This window comes from Lithobates pipiens, unplaced genomic scaffold (genome assembly GCF_037356315.1).
Source record: "Lithobates pipiens isolate NorthernLeopardFrog02 unplaced genomic scaffold, aLitPip1_a1.2 Scaffold_8, whole genome shotgun sequence".
In the NCBI taxonomy this organism is placed as follows: domain Eukaryota; kingdom Metazoa; phylum Chordata; class Amphibia; order Anura; family Ranidae; genus Lithobates; species Lithobates pipiens.
Genome location: NW_027507903.1, coordinates 587,369,677 through 587,392,048, shown reverse-complemented (window position 1 = coordinate 587,392,048; position 22,372 = coordinate 587,369,677). Strand labels below are relative to the sequence as shown.

Here is a 22,372-nt window from a genome sequence, read left to right as displayed (position 1 = left end):
TAAAAAAAATAAATAAAAGTTAGCCCGATTGTTTTGTATAATGTGAAAGATGATGTTACGCCGAGTTAATAGATACCTAACATCTCGTGGAATGACGATTTAATTTTTTTTTACAGGTTACCTTTTTAGAGTTACAGAAAAGGTCAGTGTTTACATCTGCTGAGGCCGGACATGATGTTACAACATCACGCTAGGCCTTCAAAGGTCATAGAGACTGTCAGGGGACCATATGGTCCACGGTATTCTCTATGGTAGCAGCTGCACCCATAATTCAGATTTAACCACTTAAACTCCAGGACGTCATATGACATCCACCTAAGGAGAAGTGGTTGGATGTGAACATTTTATAGATGCACTTCATGGATTCTTACAAGCGTTTTTTTTTACACAGGATCTTTTCTACCAACAAGATCCTGCATTAATATCAATATCTTATTATGCCTGTGTGCATGAACCGTAAGTAAGCTGTGTTGTCACACTGTGCCCTCATAATGCCAGGTGTTCTTGCAAAATATTCTAAAGTTGACCATACAGAGTTAGATTTTCTTCATTCGGCTTGCCTGTGCTTAGATAGTGCTGATGGATGAATCTCCCGCTGCGTCTTGTTATGTTCTGACATTCGCCACCAGCAACTGTCAGGGTACCCAAATGGCGGCTGCATTCTAATGATGCCGTTTTCTCATACTGCACTCTATTAAAGCTGACTAAGTATTTTCACAGTAAATGATTATAATATGTTCTCACACTGCTGCTCACTAATTCTGAGCATTCTCACACGCATTCTGCTGAATAAAAGGGGATTTTCACCTACACCATGAAGTTCTGATTTCATCAAGCAGCCTGTAGCTATCATGTTATAAGACGGGGAATCTTCCCTGAACTGATATATGTTCCCGGAGGGGGTGTGTGTGCTGACTCATCTCTCTACTGCATATGAGCCAGAGCTAAATGACTGACCCATATGTCATGTTGGTTAATCATCCTAAAACACTTAACCCCTTGGGATAATGTTCAGGGTGAATTACTGCTGAAACATTTTATGGGGTGTTAAAAACTAATACAGGGGTAATAAGACACTCAGGAGCTTAGCTACTATAAAAGGATATTACAGGAGTAATAAGACACCCAGGAGCTGGGTTACTGTAATAAGATATTACAGGGGTAATAAGACACTCAGGAGCTGGGATACCATAATAAGATATTACAGGGGTAATAAGACACTCAGGAGCTGGGATACCGTAATAAGATATTACAGGGGTAATAAGACACTCAGTAGCTCGATTACTCTAATAACATATTACAGGGGTAATAAGACACTCAGGAGCTGGGATACCGTAATATGATATTACAGGGGTAATAAGACACTCAGAAGCTGGGTTACTGTAATAAGATATTACAGGGGTAATAAGACACTCAGGAGCTGGGTTACTGTAATAAGATATAACAAAAGTAATAAGACACTCAGGAGTTGGGATACCGTAATAAGATATTACAGGGGTAATAAGACACTCAGTAGCTCGATTACTCTAATAACATATTACAGGGGTAATAAGACACTTAGGAGCTGGGTTACTGTAATACAATATTACAGGGGTAATAAGACACTCAGAAGCTGGGTTACTGCAATAAGATATTACAGGGGTAATAAGACACTCAGGAGCCGGGTTACTGTAATAAGATATTACAGGGGTAATAAGACACTCAGGAGCCGGGTTACTGTAATAAGATATTACAGGGGTAATAAGACACTCAGGAGCTGGGTTACTGTAATAAGATATTACAGGGGTAATAAGACACTCAGGAGCCGGGTTACTGTAATAAGATATAACAGGGACAATAAGACACTCAGGAGCTGGGTTACTGTAATAAGATATAACAAGAGTAATAAGACACTCAGGAGTTGGGTTACTGTAATAAGATATAACAGGGGTAATAAGACACTCAGGAGCTGGGATACTGTAATAAGATATTACAGGGGTAATAAGACACTCAGTAGCTGGATTACTCTAATAACATATTACAGGGGTAATAAGACACTTAGGAGCTGGGTTACTGTAATAAGATATAACAGGGTAATAAGACACTCAGGAGCTGGGTTACATACTACTGTGTGATCCCTATGTGATTGACCACAGCGATCACATGGTACCCGAACCAATCACAGCGGCCATGTACCATATGATGGCTGTGACCAATCACAGCATCACAATAGTAGACAAAGGTTTCATGAATTAAACCTTTGAACAGTGTTACAGCTTATATTGTGATCATTACTGTAATAAGCAGTCAGAGTGTAAAAAATAAATAAAATAAAATCTCTGAACCCCCCCTCAGAGTAGATCAGTGTCACTATGGTGCACTGCTCTGGTGACAATATATAAATAAAAAAATAAAATAAAGAAACAATGAATGAACAATCATGAACAATGACTGGCTGTTCTGCTATCACATTATGTCAGTGCCAGCAGCCATTATATCTGATCAACACCACAGCAGTACAATGTCACCAGACCCATGCTGCAAGTCAGTCTGCCTAATCACCTCCACTAACTCACAGGCATTGATTTACTAAAACAGGAGAGTGCAAATTCTGGTGCAGCTGTGCGTGGCAGCCAATCAGCTTCTAACTTCAACTTGTTCAATTACGCTTTGACAAAAAAAGCCTGTTAACTGATTATTTTTTAAACAGAGCTGCACCAGATTTTGCATTCTCCAGTTTTAGTAAATCAACCCCACAGTTTCCCTAATCACTGCCACCCACTCACAGTTTCCCTAATCACTGCCACCCACTCACAGTTTCCCTAATCACTGCCACCCACTCATGGTACCCCTAATCAGTGCTGCTCCAGTCAGTGTCCCTAATCACACTATCACACTAGTCATATTGTCTGTGATCATAGCCACACCAGTCATATTGTCCCTAATCCCCACCACACCGGTTACAGAATCCCTGATCACCACCACATCAGTCATATTGTCCTTGATCACTGCCACACTAGTGACTTTGTCCCTGATCACCTCTACGCCAGCTACAGTGTCCATGATCATTGCCACACCAGTCACATTGTCCCTGATCACTTCCACACCAGTTACAGTGTCCCTGGTCACAGCCACACAAGTAATATTGTCCCTAATCACCACCACACCAGTCATATAATCATATTGTCAGTATCATCACCACACCAGTTACAGTGTCCCTGATCATCACCACACCAGTCATATTGTCTCTAATCACAGCTACACCAATTACAAAGTCCCTGATCACCGCCACACCAGTTATTTTGTCCCTGAGCAGGGACACACAAGCCATGTTGTTCCCAATCACCACCACACCAGTTATATTGTCCCTTATCACCACCACACCAGTTGCAGTGTCCCTAATCACCACCATACCAGTTACAGTGTCCCTGATTACTGTCACACTAGTGCAGTGTTGACTGCCTGCTGCCTATACTAACCCTGGCCTGTTAATTGAGCATGTTTCTGCCTACTGCATGGACTGACCCCTTTGTATGTTTGCAACACCGTGTATGTGTGTGTATACATATTAAACTACTATGTGCATCATTGTTATGTATTGTTAGACTCAATATGCCAACTAAATATACTTTCTAATTATCTCACCCCCACAAATCAATAGCCTCATTCAAAGTCCCACCTTCCTTTTTCTGACTACGTTTATGCAAGTTATCAGGCCAGTGAACATGGCATTCATGTACCAGTAGGTTAAGCTTGCTTGCTTATAGTAACTGGGACTACTATAAGGGACACTACACTATATTATATACTACATATACTACTACTACAAGGGACACTACGCTATATTCCCTGACCACTCTTATGGGTGTGAACATTACAGTACAGAGGAGTAGCAGAATGTGTTTTGGGGTGTATTTCTAAGTATGTTCATTCCGCGTGTGAGAAATATCTTATTAATTGACAACTTTGTGTAAAAAAAAAAAAAAAAAAAATGTTTATTTAATTTTCCAAAAACTTGTTGAAATAAAAATGAAGTCTTCAAAAGACTCACAATGCCTCTGAAAAAAATACCTTGAGGTGTTTGCTTTCCAAAATATCGTTTTATGGTTGTTTCTAGTCCTGCTGCTCCAGGGCCTCCAAAATATGTAGTTAGGAAATGAAATGCGTAAGATATGCCTCTAGAATGACTGAAGGTGCTTCTTTGCATTTTTGGGTCCCGTTATGTGGCCAGGCTGTGAAAAAGTCCTAGCCCTTGTACACACGGTCGGACATTCCAACAGAAAATGTCCGTTCGGACCATGTTGTCGGATAATCCGACCGTGTTTGGGCTTTATCTGACTTTTTCCGTTGGAATGTCCGACCAACAAAGTTTGAGAGCTGGATATAAAAAATTTCCGACAATATGATCCGATCGGACTTTGTCCGTTCATTTGTAGAGAATTCTGATCGGACAAAGTGCCGCGCATGCTCAGATCGAATTCCTAGACCAAAGCTATTGTCTACTAGCTTGAACGTAGTCCCGTCGTAACTAAATAACGTCATCACGTTACAAACAATAGGACAACTTTGTCTGACTGTGTGTATGCAACACCAGTTTCTGCCAAAATCAATCCTACGGATTTTGTTGTCGGAATGTCCGACCGTGTGTACAAGGGCTTACATGTGATCTCACCATACTTGGGAGGAGTAGCAGAATATGTTTTGGGATGTAATTCTAAGTATGCCCATGACGTGTGTTAGAAATATCTTATTAATTGACAGCTTTGTGTAAGAAAAACAAAATCATGTTCTTTCCTGCATTTGTGGTGAAAAATTTCAAAATTTCAAAAGGGTCACCATGCCTTTCAGAAAATACCTTGGAATGTTTGCTTTCCAATATGGAGTAATTTTCGTGTTCCCCCACTCCTTCCACAGAGGTATTTATTTTTGGAGGCGAGGAGTCATTAATAGCTCATAATGGGTAAGAGCACAGGTCTTCAGCCTCTCAATCCTGAATTAGGCAGTTGAGCCTATGGTATGGTTTTGCATCAGTTGGGTCATTAATACCTTGATATTATTTGTAATGTACTCTTGTTCATACATCCTAACGTAACACCTCCTTATGTATCCTTGCCTCACTCTTTCCACATTATCTTACAATGCAATTACAGTATATGCCACGTATTACCTTAAAACCCAATAAGCTACTTTGTGAAAATTTCGTTTTTGTGAGTGTTTTAACTGACCAGGTGCTCTAGGGCCTCCAAAAATATGTTACTTGGTCAGGAAATCAGATGTGTAATTTATGCATAATTTATGCTCCTTGAAAACTCAAAGGTATTTCTTGAATTTTGGGCCCCTTTATGCATCTAGGCTGTGAAAAAGTCTCATACAAGTGGTATCTTCCTACTCGGGAGGCCTAGCAGAATGTGCTTTGGGGTGTAATTCTAAGTATGCTTATGCTATGTGTGAGAAATAACTTGTTAAAATGGCAACTTTGTGAAAAAAATAAACACATTTTTTTCTAAATTTCTTAATTTTCTAAATTTCAACAAATTATGACAACTTCAATAAACTCACCACGTCTCTTGCTATATACCTTTGACTGTCTACTTTCCAAAAAGGGATCATTTGGGGGATATTTGCACTGTCCTGGCATTTTAGGACCTCATGTAATGGGACAGGCAGCCAGTACATCAAGATTGTTCACTTTTAAAGTATACAGCATACAGTATACCATCTTATGTAGACTCTATAACTTTCACAAAGACTAAACAACATACGCTGATTTGGGTTATTTTTACCAAAGAAATTTAGCAGAATACATTATGGCTTAATATGATATTCATGTCTTGGCTTTTTTTGATTAACCGGTTCCCGACCAGCGCACGCCGATGTACGTCGGCAGAATGGCACGGGCAGGCATATTTGCGTACAGGTACGTTGAATCTTCAATGCCGCCCTGCTCGCGTGCCGGTGGGGACCCCTGTGAGTCCGGTCGCGGGTCCCGCGGACTCGATCGCCGCGGGCGTACCCGCGATCGTCTCACGGGACGGCTGAATGGAGGAAATGCCGTGTAAACAGCATTTCTTCATTCTGCCTAGCAACTAATGACGCTGATCTATGCTCCATGTGATTGGAGCAGAGATCAGTGTTCACTAAATGAAAGCCCAACCCCCCCCCACAGTTAGTAACACACCCCTAGGAACACTTAACCCCTACACTGCCACCCACTGGTTAACCTCTTCAATGCCAGTGTCATTTACACAGGAATCACTGCATTTATATAGCAGTGATTACTGTAGAAATGACAATGGTCCCAAAAATGTGTCAAAAATGTCTGATGTGTCCGCCACAATGTCGCAGTCACAATAAAAATCGCTGATCACAGCCATTACTAGTAAAAAAATAAATAATAAAAAATTATTAATAAAAATGCCATAAAACTATCCCTATTTTGTAAACGCTATAACTTTTGCGCAAACCAATCAATAATCGCTTATTGCGATTTTTTTTACCAAAAATATGTAGAAGAATACGTATCGGCCTAAACTGAGGGAAAAAAATGTTTTTTTATATATTTTTGGGGGATATTTATTATAACAAAAAGTAAAAAATAATGTGTTTTTTTCAAAATTGTCGCTCTATTTTTGTTTATAGCGCAAAAAATAAAAACCACAGAGGTGATCAAATTCCACCAAAAGAAAGCTCTATTTGTGGGGGAAAAAAAGGATGTTAATTTTGTTTGGGAGCCACGTCGCACGACCGCGCAATTGTCAGTTAAAGCAACGCAGTGCCGAATCGCAAAAAGGGGTCTGGTCTTTGACCAGCAAAATGGTCCGGTCTGTAAGTGGTTAAAAAATACAAACATACCATACTTACCTGCTCTGGGCAGTGGTTTTGCACAGATCAGCCCAGATCCTCCTCTTCTCAGGTCCCTTGCCTTCTGACCCCTCCCTCCTATCGAGTGCCCCCACAGCAAGCAGCTTGCTATGGGGGCAACACAGCCTGAGCCGCTGCTCTTTGTGCCCATTCAGGCATGGAGCCGTGGGCTGGCCCTGTCCCCTTTCGCTCCTCATTGGCTGACTGACTTTGATTGACAGCAGCGGGAGCCAATGGCACAGTGCAATGAGAAAGGGAGGTCTGGGCAGCCGGGACACTACTGCAACATTGCTGGATCAAGATGGGGGTCAGCTAATTATTAGGGGGGCTGCTGCACACAGAAGCTTTTTTATCTGAATGCATAGAATGCATTCAATTAAAAAAAAACTTCTGACTTCACATCCACTTTAAATTACGGAAAAAGATTATTTGTTTGCAAAATTTTATAACAGAAACTAAGAAAAACTTTTTTTTCAAAATATTTATATAGAAACAGATAAATAAAAACCCCAGTGGTGATAATGTACCACCAAAAAAAGCTCTATCTGTCTCAAAAAATGGTAAAAAGGTAGTTTAGGAACTTGTTGCATGACTGAGTATTTGTCAATCAAAGTGGGACAGCGTTGAAATCTGAAAATTGGCCTGGGCAGAAAGAGGGTGAAACTGTCTGGTATTGAGAAGGTTAATAGTAGAAAAGGTCGTAATTAAAAGAAGTTCAATATTAGAATTTAATTAAACTACCTACCTGTCAAACTGACCCTCTTACGTCCATATTTTAAGCCAATAGTCTCCAAATGGGGCCTGGGTGCCAGATGCAGCCCTTTGCTTGCTTCTATCTGCTCCTTGAAGCACTATTTCATCCACTGATACCAAAAACGGGGCATAATTCCACCCAGTCACAAGAATGAAGGGGCGCAAATTCCCCCACTGACACCAATGAATGAGCACAATTCCCACCAATGACACTAACAATAGGACACAATTTCTCCCAATGATATGAATGATGAGGCAAAATTTCCCCCAATGACACCAACAATGGTGTCCAATAATACCAATGATGCCCCAATCTCCTCTCACTGACATAAAGCTAGGGCATTGGTTTTTCCCATAGACGTCTGGACTTTTTTTTACTTCCAATGGCCACAGCCCGGCCCTCCTAAAGTCTGAAGGACAGTAAACTGGCCCTTTGTTTAGAAAGTTTAGAGAACCCTGCTTTAAGTCACTGACACACGACAAACTTGCAGATAAAAGCTTCTGACACATCTTTGAGTTTCCATATAAATATACTTTTTTTGAGTAAGTGATGAAGAAAGGCTTAAATCTAGTAGGTCATTATAAGAGCCAGGAAACTAGAATTTGTTTTTAAAAGGGGGTCAGCAATGACAGACCCTATAGCTATCTCATAAGAGATGGTCACAGCAAATATAGCTCACTTTTCTCAAATTGCACTTTAAAAATTGATGCAGGATTGAGTGAGGTGGGTTTGGCTTGTCGTTCCTCAGAGGAACTCTGATTTTATCGTGAACAGAACACTTGTCTTTTCTTTGCTAACAGTGCCATGCTTGGCAATGCCTGTTCTTCTGTCACTTTATGCGCCCATCAGTTTTAGTCACTGTGTCATTACATTCCACCCCCCCTTTTTATGTTTGTGTGCACATTTACATTATCTCAATTGCATTTTTGTAAATATTTTATTCTATCTTTTCATGTGACAACACTGAAGAAATGACACTTTTCTACAATGTAAAGTAGTGCGTGTACAGCTTGTATAACAGTCTTGGCCACTGTGCTGTAACTCAGTTTCAGGGTCTTGGCAATCTTCTTATAGCCTAGGCCATCTTTATTTAGAGCAATAATTCTTTTTTTCAGATCCTCAGAGATTTCTTTGCCATGAGGTGCCATGTTGAACTTCCAGTGACCAGTATGAGAGAGTGAGAGCGATAACACCAAATTTAACACACCTGCTCCCCATTCACACCTGAGACCTTGTAACACTAACAAGTCACATGACACCGGGGAGAGAAAACGGCTAAATGGGCTCAATTTGAACATTTTCATTTAGGGGTGTACTCACTTTTGTTGCCAGCGGTGTAGACATTAATGGCTGTGTGTTGAGTTATTTTGAGGGGTCAGCAAGTTGACACTGTTATACAAGCTGTACACTCACTACTTTACATTGTAGCAAAGTGTAAATTCTTCAGTGTTGTCACATGAAAAGATACACATATCTTTTTAACCTCCCTGGCGGTATGATTCAGTCTGGAATTAGGTGCTGAAAGCGGTACAATTATTTTGCATGGAAATTTGGCATTTTATTTTGTAGTCCTGTAATTCTTAGGAATAACGCTCTTAAATGTCTTCAAACCAGAGTCTAGCAGACATCCCGGGTATGATAAAGTTTATAATATAATAAAGAATAATAAAAATTATTCAATAATTAATAAAATCCTAAAACACTGAAAAAGGGACATGTTTTGGTTGCTATGGACAATCTCCAAATTCCAGGCAGAATTTTTTTTATTTATAATATAAAAGTGCATGCAGGGCACTGCCCAGACCACTAGGGACAAACGGGGTGTGTATTTTTTAATACAGCACTGTAATCTGTAAGATTACAGTGTTTTGTGTGTTTTTACTTTTTTGAATTTGCCGCCGTTCTCCGCTCCCGTGCGCCGTAATGCCGTAGGGAACGGAGCTCGGCGGCATTCGGCACTGTGAATCGAGCGGAGGACAGCTCGATCACACAGCACGGAGGACATCGCTGGATCCAGGGGACAAGGTAAGTAAGTCTCACTGCGTCCTCCCCTGCATCCAGCGAAGCGATCCCGAGTCTGGCTCGGGGTTACCGTTCCTATCAGTAAATTCCTAACCCGAGCCAGACTCGGGATTACCGCCAGGGAGGTTAAGCATGGATTAGACCAGTGATGGCGAATCTTGGCACCCCAGATGTTTTGGAACTACATTTCCCATGATGATCCACTATACTGCAGAGTGCATGAGCATCATGGGAAATGTAGTTCTAAAACATCTGGGGTGCCAAGGTTCGCCATCACTGGATTAGACTGTCCTATATACCACTATCCTTGATGTTATTATAATTGTTTAAAAAAGAGTGTGTACATTTTAGGAAGTCATGCTAGAATGTAAATATTAATTATTCAATCTTCTTTTCCTTCCAGTATCATAGCATCTACTGGACCAGAGTTTGACTTGCGAACCCTCCGAGCAGTGCGTGTCTTAAGACCTTTAAAACTGGTGTCGGGAATCCCAAGTATGTAATATGTTTAATAATAATAATGTTTATGATGTTTAAGATATGCCAGTTATGTGTGTGTGATGAACCAAGATATGTGTTTGTTTGCTACACAGACCTTGGGTATTAAAGTAGGAAAACTGTGCTGTCTGTAATGACTATCCTGTAAGAATCAGTGTGTCCCCACCTACACCTGAAAAAGTAAAAGTGGAATTTAATTAGGTTAGCATACAACATTGGTGATGCCAAATTGCTAAATATACCAATGCTTTTAATGGTACAGAGATCCCATGGTCTAGTCCAGCCTTTCTCAACCTTTTCAACACAGAGGAACCCTTGAAATAGTTCTCTGGTCTTGGGGAATCCCTGCTAAAAATTAGAACTCTACAACTCAAGATACATTAGTGTGATGGTCAGTGGGAAGAATGGTCCTTACACTTGTGGTCATTGGGAAGAATTACCTCCTTACAGATAGCTAAAAAGATCAATGGTGTCAGTGGGAACTTATCTGAGAGGCAGAAATTGCCCAATGCTGAAGGAACCCCTAGCAACCTCTGGAGGAATCCTAGGGTTCCATAGAATCCTGGTTGAGAATCACTGGTCTAGTCCTTGGAGTATGGCAGAGTGAAAAATAAGTTAAGCATGAGTCACTTTAGTCTTTTTATCTTTTATTGCTGAACTCTGTTATAGAAAAGGGTTTAGGGGTGTAGGATACCCAAGAAGGGTACAAAAAATAGGGCAACCACTCTGAAGTAGTAACAGTAGTAGTACTAAGACCCTTTAAAGGAGAAGTGTTGTTAAAGCTCTTTTGGCCATACTTCTCCTGTGGGTCACAGGAGTGGACTTCACAGGAACTAAAGCCCGTTGTCAGCTGATGTCTTAGACGTGGTCCAGGCTCTGCAGGGAACCAGGCAACAATGTTTCCTATATGATCATTACTGTTACCTCTAGTGACAAGCCAATAGCTACTGTGGTTTCCATTTCCTTAGCCATAGGCACGCTCATATAGGATTATTCCTTGTGGTATTGTGTTAAAGGAGTTGTAAAGGCAGGTTTTTTTATCCTAATACATTCTATGCATTAAGATAAAAAAAAACTTTTGTGTGTAGCAGCCCCCCCCAGCACCCCCCTAATTACTTGCCTGAGCCCATCTCTCTCCAGCGATGTCCACGAATGTCTAAGCCGTCTGGGACACTCCTTCTGATTGGCTGAGACACAGCAGCGTTGCCATTGGCTCCTGCGGCTGTCAATCAAAGTCAGTCAGTCAATCAGGGGAGAGAGAGGGGGACGGGCCGGGTCAGGGCTCCGTGTCTGAATGGAGCTGTGACTCGGCTCCAGTGCCCCCATAGGAAGCTGCTGACTGTCGGGGCACTCAATAGGAGGGAGGGGCCAGGAGCAGCAAAGAGGGAACCAAGATGAGGAGGATCTAGGCTGCTCTTTGCAAAACCAACTGCATAGAGCAGATAAGTATAACATGTTTGTTATTTAAAAAAAAAAAAAAGACTTTACAATCAATTTTAATTCTAGGGATTAAACTTATTTAGACAATTTATTTAATTAAAAATAAAAACACACAGATAGATCCATATTATTATTATTATTTGTATTATAAAAAGCCCCCTATACAGTATAACTATTATATTAATCTTATGAGAGGCAAAATAGATAATTGTGCACTGAGGTGCTTTGTATTGTTGTGCATTGCGTAAAATGCAGCATGTGCCTTCCCAAATTCAAAACGCACTGTTTTGAATAGTGTCACTTTTTGTTACTTTTAAAAAGCAATGCATGGCACCATCTCTACTAAACGCACATGTGCATTTTACCCCGAGTGAAATTGTCCCTTGTCAAACTGAATGTGTCATGCTTTTTATTTCTGATGCATCTGTGCACCAAATAACAGTCATATAGATGATAATGAATTCCCCCCTGGGGATCAAGGGAGGAGGAATAAGGAATTACATGCTGCAAAGGACCCAATTGGATGCTTTCCGGCACATGCAATCCTGAGCAATGCCTGAATACTATGTAAAATTGTCACTTTTCTTCCCAGTTTTTCACCAAATAAGGCCTTTATCATCAAGCCTGACTTGGTAATTAATCTAAAATATTTCTCATGGTGATAAGATATTTTTGGGTTTTTCGATATTTATTAAATAGGTTCCTTTTTAATATTTTCTCTGCACTTGTCATCGAGAATTTAGCTTATCACTGGCTTTTTGCCATTTATTGAATGTACAGCACAGTGCGGTGATTTACGGTTGTTACCCTTAGGCTGAAAGTGCCTTACTAGTAGGATTCTCAGGTAAAAATACAGGGGAAAAAATATAAAAAAAAGAAAACTGATGTAGTGACCAGATTTAAGGACTAAAAGGTGCAATATATAATTTTTTTTTTCTTGATTCTAGATACGCTATTAGACGTTTTTTTATTTTTTTTATTCTTTTTTATTAAATCTATAGCACAAGTACAAGAATAAATACATAGACAACAGCACATCACAGAGCGTTTACATGAACAAATTAAGGCCACGCAGAGCCATACACGAAACACATTGCTTAAGTCCTAAGACTCCTTGGCCAATCGGGTCTCCCTGGCCAATTAGCTATTGACACACAACTGGGTGGGCTCGAAGCGTAATGCTCTGCGCCCTGAGCCCTCCCTTTTTTTAAGCCAATTAGAGCCTCAGGCTCTTACCATGCACTTAAAAAAAAAACAAAAAAAAAAACTGGAATCCATGCCTCCGCGCCCTGCATGTAGATTAGAATCCGGCACCCCTGTGCTCCGTATGGACAGGTTGCCACTGACTGTAAGTATGGTAAAAATGACCATCAATTTGACTCCACTAACCATTAGAAAATCGAACGAATGTTCAGGAAAAAAAAAATTCAAGAAAAATTCTACTGATGTATGGCCAGTTTAGGACTGACAATACTGATGCTTTATAGATATGGTGTAAGTTATTCTATTCTATGAGTTATTCTTTTCACGCTGGTTAGCTGTAATATATAAAATTTCTGTTCTTGGGTTTATGCTTTAAGTTTGTGTTAAAATTAAAGCAAAGTTCCACTGAGGGTTAAGGCTGAGGGTTAAGGCTTATGCTATAAGTTAAGGTTGTGGTTGAGTTGAGTGTTATTGGGTCGAGCAATTGTTTAGGTTATGATTTAGGGCTACAGGATGAGTTGACTGATACATTAGATTTATGGTTTAAGTTTAGCTTAAGCTGGCCATTCATGGTCGAATTTTGAAAGAATTTTCTTTTGAAAACCAAAAGATGAGTGCGTTTTGTGATCCGATGCCACCATTGATTTCGAAATTTGACCAACCAAGCCTTCAATTTCACCTCATGTTGCTACAGAAAATAATTTTTGTGGCTGGGAATCTTCTTTTCTTTCTGGGAAATTTATTTTCTTGCACATGCGTATTTTTCGATTCCATTTGTCGCACGATTCTCTCATTAATGATTAGAAAATTGTTGGTTTTTCGAAAAATTCCAACATGTCCGATTACGCAAATTTGATGGCCGCAAGAAAATCGTCTGTTGCTGCAGCCCACCAATGGTGCGAGATACGAACGAAAATTCTTAGATAGGATTTTCGAAAGAAAATTCTTTCGAAATTTGACCCATGTATCCCCTGCCTTAGGCTGAGTTTTACATCTGGGATGAGGCTGAGGTTTAAGGTTAGGACAGGTTTATAGTTAGGTTTAAGATGAATTAATTACTTTAAGGTTTTCTAGTATGATTTTTGGCACATTAAAACATTCATGTTTTAGACCTCAGTGCCAAATACACATAGGTAGATGAAGGAAGCACGGTGTGCAGTTTAATTAGAGATGTAGGTCAACACCTTGCTGTTGAAAAGTCCACTGCTCGGGATTTACATTTAACTTAAAAGATACACGGGTGTTAAATAGCAAAAAAATGTCAGAGGTGAAATGATGGATTAGGTATTTAGGTATAAGTCACTCTTTCAAACCTGCATTTAGCTAAGCAGATGGCTTGTGAATTTCTGTGCATCCCCTGTAATAGAAGCCAGGAAATATGAATTTGTGAGTAATGCCGCAGTAGTCCAGACCCTTCCCCCACACAGGTGAAATGCTGCCAGACCTCCACTGACCAGGCCATTCCTGTCACTGATGCAGAACCTGGAATCCAGGAAATGTGTCACTTGGGGGACGTTTGCCAGATGACCATATTGATATTTAGTCACCGTTGATAAATTAGACACGTTATTGTTAACAGAAAGTTTAACTCTTAAAACCCCATGGAGCAGCAGAGCAGATAGTTAGAGGCTTGCCAGTTATTGACAAATGTATTTTCATTTATTGATTTCTGTCTCACTACGATGGATCCCCACTTGTTATTACTGCGTGTGACTCTCTGCACTCTGACGTGGCGTTGGCTTGTAGAGGGCTTGATTTCTCAACTGCTCAGCGCAAGTGAATTTTTTCCAGAGCTGAAAGTGGTGAAATCTCACTTTGCATGGTATATTTAATCATGTGCAGGGAAAATAAAAGAACATTTTTTTGTTTCCGCGTGATTGGATGATTAGGAAGTCAGCCGTGCTTCACAGCATTCACTAAGACCTGGGCAAAATGACCGTAACTGGCAAAGTGCAATTTCCTTTGCAAAATGTACGGCCTATTTGCCTTCAATAAATCAACCTTACTTCTCCAAAGTAAGGAAGACCTCTGTTTTCATCTTTGTCTCCAGAACAAATTTCCCCAGTGGAAGATTTTCCACTCTTCCTGTTTTGGTTGCATTACCAACTCCAACATAAACACAGATGGTGAACCTCCCCAGCAGAATGATCAGCTCAATGAATGGGCTCTGCATGACTCTGAACCATTACATTTTTATGTGACCTCTCAATAAACATTTTGACTTTTCAACAAGCATTTAGGCATGCTGGCCCATACATTGTGCATCTCCCTACCAGGGACAGAGACAGCAATAAAACCTTAGGAATATTGCTATAGGCAATAAACAAACATCAAGTGTTTGGAGTCCTCCTTGTGTAGATGACAAATTCACACCAACATGCAAAGTGTACCCGCCACCACATAGAGTACATGCTTATCAGCTAAAACAAGCTGGCTTGCTTGTGGCTAATACCCAACCAGGGCCTTTATCTCCTGAAGTGGCAAGCGGCAACTCTGACCAGAACAGCCTCCAAACACCACTTGTAGGTGGGTGGATAACACAGAAACTTAGAGGCATCCAGGGTCCTCGAATCTCATGATCACATTAACCCAAAGAAAGGAAATGTGGCTTGCCAGAGGTAAAACCAGACTGGTAATTTATTATATAAAAAAGTAATACTTCCATAGAAGTAACATAGTTCAAGCATAGATGGTAAGCCGGCCAGCTACGAAACGAACACCCGCTCCTTCGGAACGTTGAACAGCACGGTGACGTCAATGTGTTGCTCCTCCTGACATGTTTCGTCACAAGTCTGACGTCGCCCTGGGGCAGCCAGCCGGCTTACCATCCGTGCTTGAATTACTTTACTTCTATGTAAGTGTTACTGTTTTTATAATAAATTACCAGTCTGGTTTTACCTATGGCGAGCCATCTTTCCTTTTTTTTGGGTTACAGTGATCACGAGAATCGATCCTCCAAACACCACTTATAGGTGGGTGGATAGTGTTCACACAGAAACTCAAGCTGGCCGGCTGCCTCAGGACGACACCAGACTTGTGACGAAATGCGGCGGGAGGAGCAACGTGCTGATGTCACTGCTCTGTTCAGCGTTCCAAAGGAATGGGTGTTCGTATCATAGCCAGCCAGCTTACCATCTATGTTTGAATTACTGTCACGTACCTGGTGGTTGAGCCCACGGATGCTGGGAGCGGCTACTTGTATTCCTCCGGCTCAGGAACTCCTGGTAGAGGAGACAGAGGTTCAAGAGCGCGGAAGGGGCACAAGTGCCAAGCAGGACACAGGTGTCAGGACTGATCCGGCTCCGGGTACTGGAGAGGAGCAGATGCAGCAGGAACAGCGACCAGCAGGAGGTGAGAGCAGTGGAAGATGCACACGCTGAAGCAGCGGGGAAGGTGTTCTGTAGTACGGTTTCTCACAGCAGACCCACAAGCAGGTAGGGCAGGATGCTGGAAGGCTGGCACCGTGGAGGGACAGCAGACTAGACGAGGTCGTGGACAAGCCGGGTCAGGAACAGGCAGGCAGATAAGTACCGAATCAGCAGGCAGAAGAATCGTCAGACAAGCCGGGGTCGTGGGCAGGCAGCAAACAAGTGGTCGTCAGGGTAAGCCGGGTCACAGGAGTTGCAAGTATCAAGCAGGTGCAAAGGGATCACCACAGGAACGCTGTAAACCGGACAGCAAGGAGGCAAGCAACCCCTTTGGCGCCAAGAGCCGTCACGGCGCGGTCCCGCGCGCTCCCGCGTGCACGCGCACGCAAGCACACGCTCCCGTGCGCCCGAGCACGGGCGTGCGCTCAACAACACCAGCGCGCACCCGCGTGCGCCCATCTGCGTCAACGCGCACCCGCGTGCGCCCATCTGCGTTAACGCGTAACCGCGTGCGCCCATCAGGACATCTGCGCACCCGCGTGCGCCCACCTACGTTAGCGCGCACCCGCGTGCGCCCACCTGCGTTAGCGCGCACCCGCGTGCGCTGAGAGACACTCTCAACAGGGGCTTTGCGGCCCGAACCTTCAGGAGCAGTCGGATGACTGGGCTGACCTTCTTGACATTGCCCCCCTCAAGGGGCAGCCCCCGGATGCCCAACTGGGCCAGCTTAGCTGGGTGCGCTCTCTTGAAGGCCAGAATCAGCTTTTCAGCATGAATGTTACTTTCCGGCTCCCAAGAATTATCTTCAGGACCGTATCCCTGCCATTTCACTAGGTACTGAACCTGTCCCCGTCTCCTCCTGCAGTCCAGAATCGATTCTACTTCAAATTCGACTTCTCCGTCGATCAGGACAGGTTCAGGTGGACCAACATCTCTGCCAACGAAGGGATCTGGGACAGCGGGTTTGAGAAGAGCCACGTGGAAGACCGGGTAGATTCGGAAAGACTCTGGTAGTTGCAACTCGTACGCCACACTGTTGATTTTCCTCTTAACCGGAAAAGGACCAATGAACTTTGGACCCAGTTTCCTGGAGGGACATGCCAGTTTTAAATTCAAGGTTGACAGCCAAACTTGATCCCCAGGCTAAGTTCCCCTCTCCTCTTTCTATCAAAGATCCGTTTATAATACTCCTGAGTAGGAATGAGCTTCGTGTTCGAGTCGAACATACGTTCGACTCGAACATCGGCTGTTCGCTCGTTCGGCGAATTCCGAACTTTATGGGCCGTTCGCGCCAAATTCGTGTGGCGCTCACGGCCCACAATGCACTGCGTCATCGCAGTGCATTGCTGGCTCATGATTGGCCAAGCATGCACTGTGACCCCGCATGCTTGGCCAATCACAGCGCCAGCAGCGAGGAGAGCCATGATTGGCCACAGGCAGGTGACCCGCACCCCTCTGATGTAACACAGGCAGGTTTCCGTTACATCAGAGGGGGGCGGGGTCACCCATACGTCACGGGGAACCCCGGGTTTCCCCTTGCGTCAGAGGGGGGCGGGGTCAGGTGACGGATGGCCCCGCCCTCCATATATAAGAAACGTCAGCCGCCGGAATGCCTGTAGTGTCTCCGTGGAGGAGACAGAAGAAGGATGGATCGCTGCGCTGGATGAGATGAGACATCGCTGGAGAGATGACCGTCCGTCGCTGGATAGCAAGAGTGGATTACCGCCGCTGGAATCTTTTTTTTATTTTTTTATTTTTAATAAAGGAATTTTTCAAAAGTGTGTTTGTTTTATTTAACCATTTTTTACACTTTCTTTGTGAAATGGTAGGGGTACTTTTGTACCCCCTTACCATTTCAAACAGGGGGGGGCCGGGATCTGGGGGTCCCCTTGTTAAAGCGGGCTTCCAGATTCTGATAAGCCCCCCGCCCGCAGACCTCCACAACCACCGGCCAGGGTTGTGGGGATGAGGCCCTTGTCCTCATCAACATGGGGACAAGGTGCTTTGAGGGGTCACAGACCCCCAAAGCATCCTCCCAATGTTGAGGGCATGTGGCCTGGTACGGTTCAGGAGGGAGGGGGGCCGCTCTCTCGTCCCCCCCTCTTTTCCTGCGGCCTGCCAGGTTGCGTGCTCGGATAAAGGGTCTGGTATGGATTTTTAGGGGGAACCCCACGTCAATTTTTTTTTTTAATTTGATGCGGGGTTCCCCTTAATATCCATACCAGACCTGAAGGGTCTGGTTATGGATATTTAGGGGGAACCCCACGTCAAATTTTTTCTTAAATTTGAGGCAGGGTTCCCCTTAATATCCATACCAGACCTGAAGGGCCTGGTAATTGAATTTGGGGGACCCCCACGCTTTTTTTATTTATTTATTTTTTTATCAATGACTTTCAATGAGTGTTCTCTGTATTACGGAGCCGACAATTCATTATAGCTGCGAGTGATTTTAAAGGACTTTTTTTCCTGCATAAATGACACTTTGTGCAGGGACAATTCTAAGCACGGGAAACATGCGCCCCTTTACAGGCATACTATAGACAACCCCCCCCTACGAAATTTAAAGGAATATTACACTTTTATTGTTTCACTTTAATCATTATTAAAATCACTGCTCCCGAAAAAACTGCAGTTTTTAAAACTTTTTTTTGCATTGATACATGTCCCCTGGGGCAGGACCCAATCTCCTATTCTATATCGAACTGTTGTAACAACGAAAACGAACGAAAATAAAGCATTTATTTATGTCGGATTTTCGTTTTTCGGATTTTGTGCTTTCGTTATCGTTTGTCAAAACGAAAACGAAAATAGCTGAAATTCGGACGAAAATGCGTTCGGACGAAAACGTATGCACATGTCTATTCTCTAATAGAGCCATCTGCAGGGCTTAGTGGGTGTTGTGTGACTCCATTACAGTATACCCCTTTATCTCTGGTGTTCTATAATAAAGGCATCTGCAGGAGTTAGTGGGTGTTGTGTGCCTCCAGCACAATATACACTACCCAACTGCTGTTTTACCCAACTCCCTTCAGGCCATTACCATGTCTGGAAGGCCAGCAAGGAGAGGCAGACAGGCGCGAGCCGATAAAAGAGGGCAAGCAGGCTCTGTGTCTAGAGACAACAGTGCTGGTCGTGGACGCGGTGCATTGTCATCAGCACGTGGCCATGGGACACGCTTGTCTTTCTTTTTGACAGCTGGACATGTTGAACCGCAACATGCCAACGACTTGGTAGAGTGGATGACCAAGCCCTCTTCATCCTCCTCATCCTCTCTCACCCAGTCTCAGGGTACTAGCAAAGCAGCTGCCAACGCATCGTCTTCCCTCCTCTCAATGTCATCATCAGTGACTCCTTCCCTAGACCCACCACGTCCTCCTGAGGAGTCTCCTGAACTCTTTGAGCACAGTGTTGGGTACATGCTCCAGGAGGATGCCCAGTGTTTTGTAGGCTCTGATGATGACACTCAGCTAGAGGAAGGCAGTAGCGTGAGCGCAGAGAGAGGGGATGCTCAAGAAGGACAGCAATCTGGCAGTCATGTTCCACAAGCTGCAGCATACTGCCAGGTTTGCTACAGCGATGAAGAGGGAGGGGATGATGAGGGCACTGACTCCATGTGGGTGCCTGGTAGGAGAGAGGAGGAGGAGGAGGAGGAGGAGGAGGAGGAGGCACATGTCCAACGAGGCAGGATGCCCTCCGGGGGCCAGCTTAGGGGCAGCACACCGACTGAATCACACCGCAGAGCTCCGCCTGTGCAGGGCGCTGCCTCTGCGCGTTATTCTAAAAGTTCTTTGGTGTGGGCCTTTTTTGAGCCGAGTGCATCAGGTCGCACCGCTGCTTTTTGCAACATATGTCTCAAGCGTATCTCGCGTAGCCAAAACATCAGCCGCTTGGGCACCACATGCTTGACCAGACATATGTTGACCTGCCATGCAGCTCGTTGGCAAGCGTACCTCAAAGACCCACACCAAAGAACAAAGCGGACCTCTCCTTGCTCCTCATCAGCTGGCATCTCCAACCCCACTAGACCTTCAGTCCTCTCTGAAACCTGCTCTGAGAGGAATGAAGGTGTAGAATTAGGTGTGTCACAGCCAAGTGCTTCCGGACACTCTGCTAGCAGTACACCCACGTCCGATTATAGCAGGCAAATGTCCCTGCCCCAGCTGCTGGACCGGCGAAAGAAGTTCACTCCCAGCCATCCACATGCCCAGCGGTTGAATGCTAGCTTGGCTAAATTGCTAGCACTTCAACTGCTGCCTTTTCAGTTGGTAGACTCGGCCCCCTTCCGTGAGTTTGTACAATGTGCGGTTCCTCAGTGGCAGGTCCCCAAACGCCACTTTTTCTCACGGAAGGCGATTCCGGCTCTCTACCGGCATGTGGAAGGCAATGTCCTTGCCTCGCTGGACAGGGCGGTCAGCGGTAAGGTGCATATTACCGCTGACTCATGGTCCAGCAGGCATGGACAGGGACGTTACCTGTCTTTCACGGCCCATTGGGTCACTCTTCTGGCAGCTGGGAAGGATGCAGGACAAGGTGCAGTAGTGTTGGAGGTTGTTCCGCCACATCGCTTCCAAAATGCTACTACTGGTTGTGACACACCTCTCTCCTCCACCCCCTCCTCTTCTTCTTCCTCCATGGCCTCTTCCAGTGCTCTGTCCTCAAAACCAGCTCCGTAGGCGTTCCAGGGGCTACGCAAGTACGCAGGCAAAACGATGCCATGCCGTGCTTGCGCTGGTTTGTTTGGGGGACAGGAGCCACACTGGGGCGGATGTTTTGTCAGCTCTGCAGGGGCAGGCCGAGAGGTGGTTGACGCCACACCAGCTTAAGCCAGGAATGGTGGTTTGTGACAATGGCACCAACCTCCTCTCCGCCTTCCGACAGGGACAACTGACCCATGTGCCCTGTGTACTGTGTAGCTCACGTCCTTAACCTGGTGGTGCAGCGGTTCTTGGGCAGGTACCCCGGCTTACAGGATGTCCTGAAGCAGGCCAGGAAAGTCTGTGTGCATTTCCGCCGAACATTTAATGCCTGTGCTCAGCTGGCTGAGCTCCAAAAGGAGTTGAACCTGCCCAAGAACCGCCTTATATGTGACATGCCCACCAGGTGGAACTCAACGTTGGCCATGCTGCAGCAGCTGCACACGCAGCAGAGGGCCATCAATGAGTACCTGTGCGACTACGGCACCAGGACAGGGTCAGGGGAGCTCAGTTTTTTCTCACCACGCCAGTGGGGCATGATCAGGGATGCATGCACTGTCCTGTCACCGTTTGAGGAGGCCACAAGGATGGTGAGCAGTGACAGTGCATGCATCAGTGACACTGTACCTCTTGTCCACCTCTTGGAGCATACGCTGCGTGGAATAATGGACAGGGCACTTGAGGTAGAACAGAGGCAGGAAGAGGAGGACTTCCTTGCCTCTTAAGGCCCCCTTTATCCAGACAGTGTTCCTGCTGTGCCACCCATCACACAGGAAGAGGATGAGGAGGAGGAAGAGGAGGAGGAGGATGATTGTGTCAGCATGGAGGTGGAGGCTGGCAGCAGCAGTCTTGTAGGGATGATTTACAGTTCCAAGAAACACGTGGACTTGTACGTGGCTGGGAGGAGGTAGCTGCGGATCATGTTGTCCTTAGTGACCCAGAGGACTCCGGACCGAATGCCTCAGCTAACCTACGCTGCATGGCCTCCCTGATCCTGCAAAGCCTGCGGAAGGATCCTCGTATTCTTCGGATCAAGGAGAGGGACCATTACTGGCTGGCCACTCTCCTTGATCCACGGTACAAGGGTAAGGTTGCCGACCTTAGCCATCGCAGAGGGAGCAGAGGATGAGACATCTCCGGGAGGCCTTGCAGAAAGGTCTGTGCAACGCGTTCCCAGAGACTGGGAGGTTACAAACTTCTGGTCCTGGACAACGTGTTGCTGAGGCATCGGTCAGAAGGAGCGGTGGAGAAGGTGGCCGTCTGACTGATGCTTTCAGACAATTTTTTAGTCCGCAGCCCCAAGGTAGGATCGGTTCCAGCAACCATCGCCAGCGTCTGATTTACATGGTGCAGGAATACCTAGGGGCAAGGTCAGACTTGGACACCTTTCCCACCGAAAATCCTCTGGCTTACTGGGTCTTGAGGATGGATAACTGGCCAGAGCTTGCACAGTATGCAATTGAGCTACTGGCCTGTCCTGCATCCAGCGTTCTTTCGGAACGCACCTTCAGTGCTGCTGGTGGCTTTGTTACCGATCACAGGGTGCGCCTGTC

The 22,372-nt window shown here is 44.5% G+C and overlaps 1 protein-coding gene across 8 annotated transcripts in view; it reads left to right on the top strand.

Annotated features, from left to right (window-relative positions):
• CACNA1A (calcium voltage-gated channel subunit alpha1 A) overlaps positions 1-22,372 on the top strand; it is a 407,588-nt gene that overhangs the window by 74,875 nt on the left and 310,341 nt on the right. For all 8 annotated transcript variants that reach the window (XM_077470422.1, XM_077470419.1, XM_077470424.1 and 5 more), the window contains exon 3: positions 10,020-10,111. In XM_077470422.1, the coding sequence (XP_077326548.1) occupies positions 10,020-10,111 (92 nt within the window). The remainder of the gene's footprint in view (positions 1-10,019; positions 10,112-22,372) is intronic.